The 7,436-nt window shown below is 34.2% G+C and overlaps 1 protein-coding gene across 1 annotated transcript in view; it reads right to left on the bottom strand.

Annotated features, from left to right (window-relative positions):
- Positions 1-7,436, bottom strand: part of AKAP3 (A-kinase anchoring protein 3) — a 17,072-nt gene that overhangs the window by 642 nt on the left and 8,994 nt on the right. The window contains exon 2 of the mRNA XM_025040961.1: positions 6,003-7,436. This exon is cut by the window's right edge and continues 912 nt beyond it. Coding sequence (XP_024896729.1) covers positions 6,003-7,436 — 1,434 coding nt within the window. The remainder of the gene's footprint in view (positions 1-6,002) is intronic.

The raw sequence follows: 7,436 nt of genomic DNA, 5'->3' as shown, positions 1-7,436 counted from the left end.
CAGGAATGCAGTTCAAAGACCCAACCAACCCTCCTGAAAATGTTTCCCAGAGAGGTAGAGAGATTTGTTAGTAATACAGTGGTAGAAATTAGCAGAAGCAAAATTCATACCCTTTGGCAGGATCTCTCAGCCCAACATCATTTTACTTCTGCTATCTGATTATTTTTTCATTTCTGAGATTTCTCTACCTTATTTCCCCATTGGATCCCAAGGAAACCACACACCTGGAGCCCTTTAACTGTAATTTTTAAATTTTATGTCCTTGCTTACATGGACATTAACCCTACATTTAGTTCTCTTTCTAAGCATAAAATGAGAAAAATTATCCAAAGCGGCCATTCCAATATGAACACAGTACATTGCCATTCGTCTGGAATTCTAGCAGCAGCAAACTAAAGTAACCCGATTTTTATTTTATGCATTCTGTACCTGACTCTATGATACAAAGTCAAAGGGCAAATAAATAGGCCACAGTCCAGGAGCTTTTTCAGAAGGAGAAATTTCCATATGAGAAATTGAAGTACATACAAATACTGTTAAAACAAATAGAAAGACAAAGTCTTGGCAAAAAGAAGATATAAAGAAAAACAAAATGGAAATTTTAGAGCTAAAAAAAATCCAAAATGAAAATATATTGGATGGGCAGAATGAAGATGATAGAGTCAGTAAACTGGAAGATAGAGCAAAAGATATTAGCCACACTGAAGAATACAGGCCTGATTAAACTTCTTTCAAAAAAGATTGGAAAAATAAGCAGAGCTTGAAGGCTCGTGGGACAATTCTAAAAAGTTTTACATTTATGCAATTCGAATCCCAGAAGAAGAGAAAAAAAGGGTGGTGCAGAAAAAAATACTTGAAGAAATAATAGATGAAAGCTTCTCTAATTTGCCAAAAGGTATAACAAATTCAAGAAGCTCAGTGAACCTAAAATAAGATAAACCCAAAGAAATTCACTTTAAGACTTGTCATAACCAAATTGCTTAAAACTAAAGAAAAAGAAAAAATACCAAAAGCAGCCAGAGAAAAATGACACATTATTTATAGGGAAACAACAATTTGTATGACAACAGATTTCTTATCAGAAAGTACAGGGGCCAGAAGGAAATGGCGCAACATTTTTTAAGCACTAAAAGAAAAAAACTTGTCAAACTAGAATTCTATATCCAGCAAAAATATACTTCAGGAATAAAGGTCAAATAAAGAAAATTTTATGTTAAAGAAAATTAAGAGAATTTTTTGCCAGACAATGTGTTCCAGGTTCTTCAGCCAAAAGGAAAATGATATCAGAAGGAAACTGGAACATCGGTAATAAATGAAGAACAATAGAAACAGTAAAATTCTCAGTATAAATAATAAACTATTCTCAGTTCTTTAAACTATGTTTTATGGTTGAAAGCAAAAATAACATTAAGAGTTTTTCAATGTATGCCGATCAAATACATGAAATAACTACAACATAAGAGGGAAGCATAAAGGGGCCTAAATGGTAGTAAGATTTCTATATTCTGGTTTAAGTGGTAGCCATTTATTCTATATAGACTCTGAAGAGTTAAGTATGTGTATTGTAATCCTTAGAGAAATCATCAAAAAAGACTACGGAAAAAGACAATCAAAACACAATAGATAAATTAAAATGGAATATTAAATATGTTTAAGTAATCTAAAAGAAGGCAATGATGAGTAAAAACAGGAAGAAAAAATAGAATAAGCAGAACTAATATTAAAACAGTATACCTAAATCTAAACATATTAATAATTAGACTAAATGTAAAGGTTCTAAACACACCAATTGTCAGAATGGATAAAAAAAAAAAAAAAAATGACCCAACAATATGCTACCTACCAAAAAACTCACTTCAGATGATATAGGTAGGTTAAAAGTAATATTATGGAATAATATATGGAAACACCAATAAAAAGAAAACTTGAACCTTAATATTTATGGTCAATTAATTTTTAAAGGGATTTATAAAGGGAAAGATAATTCAAAAGGGTCAGATATCCATTTATCTTTTCAGCAAATGGTGTTGAGACAACTGCATATCCACATGCAAAATACTTAGATCCCTACACATTATATCATACACAAAAATGAACTCAAAATGTATCACAAACCTAAATATGAGAGTTGAAATTATCGAACGTTTTGAAGAAAACAAAGAAGAAAATCTTCATAACCTTCGGTTAGGTCAGTGTTTCACAATCTAATAGTATTGACCTTATGGGCTAGATATTTCTTTGTCATGGACTTGTCCTGTTCATTGCAGGATGTTTAGCAGCATTTTTGGCCTCTATCCAATACACTCCAGTAGCAACTCCCTCACAGTGGTGAAGAAAATATATGTCTCCATACATTACCAAATGTCCCTTGGGGGCAAAACTGCTTCCAGTTGGGAACCACTGGATTATGCAAAGATCATATATAACAACAAAAGCACAAGCAATAAAAATAAAAGATGACAAATTAAATTTCATCGTTAAAACTTTTGTTCTTCAAAAGATTCCATTAAGTAAAAAGACAAGCCATAGACTGAGAGAAAATATTTGCAAATCATATATTGATAAAGGACTTGAATCCAGAATATATAAAGAATTCTTATAACTTTATAACAAGAAGAAAACAACCCAGTCAAAATATGGGCAAAAGATTTGCACAGCTGATTTAACGAAGAATATATGAATGGGTAATAAGCACATAAAAAGATGTTCGACATCTCTAGTCATTTTAATGTGTATATGTCAAATTAAATCCACAATCAGTTACCATAATAATAGCTATAATGTTGATGAGGATGTGGAGAAACTAAAACCTACATAAATTATTGGTGAGAATGTAAAATGGTACAGTCATTTTGGAAAACATTTGGCATTTTTTAAAGATATACTTACCATAAGATGCAGCAATTCCACACCTTGATATCCAAGAGAAATGAAAGCATATGTGCACACAAAGACTTGTGTATAAATGTTCATAGCGTTATTTATAACAGCAAAAAGTGGAACCAATCCAAAGGTCCTTTAACTGGTGAGTGGATAAATAAAATGAGGCATATCCACATAATGAAATACTGTTCAGCAATAAAAAGGAATGAACTACTGATACATACTACAACATGGATAAATCTCAAAAATACACTATGGACAGCCAGATGTAAAAGACTATATATTTTATGGCTCCATTGTATAAAATGTCAGAAATCAGGTTAATGGTTGCCTGAGGCTCAGGGTAGAAATTGAGTAATACAGCCTAGAAAATTCTGAGATAGAGAAATAAGGAGTCTCTAGTCTTAACAAATATTAAAACATTATAGAATAACAGTAATTCTAACAGTGTGCTATTCAAATAGTGTTAAAATGGTAAGAATAGTCAAACAATTCAATGAAACAAAAGAATGCTCAGAAAAAGAATCAGGTAGCCATCTGGAAACAATGAAGAGATTGCATCCCTACCTCATTTTTATACTTTATATAAAAATGAATTCAAAATGGATCACAGTCAAATATTTTTTTAAAAAATCTTAAGTACTAGAAGAAAACATGGGCGAGTTTTATTATCTTGGAATGAAGACTGTCTTTCAAAATATGACAAAAAATACAGGAAAAATAAAAGAAAAAATGTCTTAGATTTGACTATATAAATATTTTAAAAATTCTATATGGCAAAAACGAAAAAGAAAAAATGCATCGAAAGACAAATGATTAAAAAATACATTTCATACCACAAAGGCTAATTTCCTTGTATGTAAAACTCTTACAGATCAACAAGAAAAATAACAATCACCCAATATAAAAACAGGCAGAACTTATAAACAATTCACCTATGAAAAAGGAAATTCTAATGGCTCTTAAACATATGAAAAGATTTTCACCCTCATTTCTAATAAGACAAGTGCAAAGTAAGGCAAAACTTGGTAAATATCAAAAGTCTGGCACTCATTGTTGATTAAAGTATGGAAAATAGGCACTCATATTGTTTTTGTAGATGTGCAAATTGATGCAAGCTCTACAAAAGGCAATATGGGAATTTATATCAAATACACAAACACACATTAATAGTGACCTTGAAATTCCTTTGCTAAGTATTTAGCACATACAGATACATTTGATTTTAGGCAAACAGCATTGCTTATAGTAGCAAAATATTGGTAACTGAAGTGTCCATACATGGGAGAGTGGTTAAATACAGTACCTTTATAAAATAAAGTAATATGCAGCCATTAGAAAGAATATATACATATATACACATACACATACATATATACATTACTATCTTTTGAAACCTAAAAATTAAGCTATATACATATAAGTATTTATTTGTGTATGCATATGTATTTCTCAAAAGATAAGCAAGAAATCAATCAGAATGGTTTTCTTTAGGGAGAGCAACAGGATGGAAGATAAAGATGAGAAAAAAAAAACCTTAATTTTCACTATACATCCTTTTGTGCCTTTGGATTTTGAACTATGCACACATTACCTATTCAAAAATGTATACAAATTTATTTCAAGGAATTAGGCTCATGGGCATTCCAGTGCTACTGGGTTTAATCACCTACGTCAGCATGAGAATATTTGTATGCATTTAGTAAATCCTTTTCCAAAAAGAAATCTCAAATCTATTTTAAGTAATTTCTTTGAGGTATAGTTCACCTAACTGTTCCTAAAAACATACTGATGATCAATGCAAAACATTAGTTAAAGTTTGGATGCGCTGCTGCCATCCTTTCCACTCTTTTTCTTTAATAAAATAGATGACTGTCTTTATCTTTACAATGAGCAAAAATGCATGGGTATATGTGTTTGTGTTTGTATAAGAGAAGGACTGCAAATCTATTGGGCACATTTTAGATTATATTACAGACATTCTAATTCAAAATAATCTAAAACCACTTAAACAGAGAAAGCTTCTTCCTCCACATCCTTTGGTTTCTATGAGGATGAATTTTTTTTTTTTACAAGCATTTTAGAACATTTTCATATACACTGAATTTTTCAGGAATTACAGATTTAAGTCAAATAAGATTTTTAAAAAATGTATCATTTTGGAAAATTACATCATCAGCTATATTGTCACTTTAGAATTTGGCATATATAAAATATCTCTTATTAATTTTTTTTGTTCTATGATGAGTTATTTTTATAAGTAATCCCTTATTACCTAATTGATAACCACCATCGTTCCACTTTTCTCAATTGAGACAAAATAATCCAAAATCCTAAACAGGGTGTGTGTGTGGGGGGTGGGGGGATGGGATGGTCTCTCTTTTCTTAATTCCTCTAAGTAACATGAAGCAGCAACTTGGATAAGTGTTCATGCTTTCTAGGCTCAAAATGTTCCTTCAGTGAGCAGTTTCAAGGCCTTCATTAGGGGAAGCTAGGAGTTAGAAGGCACACTTACCTTTATTAGTAATAACAGTGATAAATTGATTTATCATCTGCCTTATTCTTTAATCTCACTTCTCAATTGATTCAGCATTTAGAATGAGGGGAAGTCCTTCATTTGTCAAGTCCCTTCAAATCCCTAACACTTTGTAAACAAACAGCTAAGAGATTAATGACAGGTTTGAAAAGGTCATAAATCGAGATCCCTCACCCTCCACCCCCTCAAAACATCCCTGGGATGTTTCCCAGCAGCCCCTTCTCATTCTTTGGGCAATGCTGTCCTATCCAAAATTCAGCCAGATCTTAATCTGATTCTTTCACCAAGTCTCTTTCTTGGAGATTCCTCATCTGTGCAAGCCCATTGATATATATACAAAAAAAAAAAAAAAGGATTAGATTTGATTTATCATATATCCCTCTCCCTTTCCCCTTTGATATGACTCTTATTTGGCAAAATCTAATTTTACTTTGTCCATTATCTCTGCCAAGAGGCATGATCTTCAAATTCTTACTGTCCCCATTTTACCCTTCTTATGGTTATCTTCCCATTCAGAAAGAAAACTTAAAACCCTAATTGACTGTTAATAAATATTTCCAAATTCCTCTGACTACTTCCTTACCTTCTCCTGGATTCCTTCATCATCACCAGCAAAGTACAAAATAGGAACATTGAGCTCAGAGGCAGCTACCCATTGAAGTACAGCTTGGAGTTGCTTGTTCTGAACTGTATCAGTTAGGTTATGATTGCTGACAATCACTTTAGGTGCTGCACACCCTTCTGGGGGCTGTCCTGATATACATCTCAATTCATTATGGATAGTTTGATAGGCATTCTGCAAGAGAGCCTCTGCTGTCCCTGTGCCCTTTACTGGTAAACACTCATATAAACTATCTGGGAAGGCTGAAGGTGGCCTGCTGGCATCCCCAGACTTATCATCTCCCAGCTCTGCCAAGGGAGAGTCACAAGACTTGGCAATAATGAGACATAACTTCATCACTGAGTCCATCAGATGTTCTATCATCTCCCCATTCATGTGGCCATCTAGTGAGTTGGCAACTATCTTGGTCAGCCCAGCAAAGGCACCACCAGCTTCATCACCTTCACTTAGTTTGATGGGAGAAGGGGTTACAGGTCTTTCACACAGGTGGCTATATTCTTCCTTAGTTGGCTGTTCTGGCACCTTGCGTTCAGAGCTACGGTCGCTCTTGAAAATGGTCTCCCTAAGTAAATTCCGGATAAAGTTAAAAAAAACACTCATTAGATCCTTCTTTTCTGCTTCTTCTTGGTTACCTTCCATATGAGGAGACTTAGGCTTGGTCTCATCAGGAACTGCAGGGGTCTTGTTGGCAGGGAAGTTGGTGCTGCCAGCAGCTTCAAGGAAGCTCTGTGCATCCATGCTTCCTCCCTGGGCAAGGTGGTATTGAATCAGAAGCAAGGCAGATACAATCAGGTCCTTGGCCCAGGAGTCTGAATCAAAATTCTCAGGTTTCTCTGGGTCATGCATAGGGGGATTGAGGTTGCAAGTATCCAGAGGATATCCTAGGGGAATGTCTGGTACAGGCTTATACTGTTTGTTGGGAGCTGCAAATATCGCATGCTGGAAACCTGGAAGTTGTCCTTCTTTATTCTGAGATTTATGCCATAAGGTCAGTCCCTCTTTGATAATGTGTTCACCCAAAGTTTCGGCACAACTCTTCTCCTCCGGTTTGTGTGGCGGACAGTACACATTTTCCCTCAGTTTACCTTCAGATTTCATTGATGCAAAGTTTACATTTCGGTTTTTAGGGTCACCCATTCCTTTCATGGAGACAACGGAATAAATCTCAGACTGGTCCTTGGTTTTCCTGATATTCTCAGAAGATTTCTTGGTAAACATCACATTGTATAGCTTACTCAGCATGGCATCCATGATATCAGTGGCCTTCTGGCTTCCATGACCAAAGAAACTTCTTTTCACAGCAGAGACAAAGTCTGTATCAGTCATGAGGGTCCCTGTGACGTTGTGGAGATTCTTCATGAAGGAGTCAATGAGATCAGAGACTATCTTTTGCAT

Source organism: Pteropus alecto, unplaced genomic scaffold, assembly GCF_000325575.1.
Source record: "Pteropus alecto unplaced genomic scaffold, ASM32557v1 scaffold76, whole genome shotgun sequence".
In the NCBI taxonomy this organism is placed as follows: Eukaryota; Metazoa; Chordata; class Mammalia; order Chiroptera; family Pteropodidae; genus Pteropus; species Pteropus alecto.
Note: the sequence above shows the minus strand (reverse complement) of the source record. Positions and strands in the feature narration are given on the sequence as shown.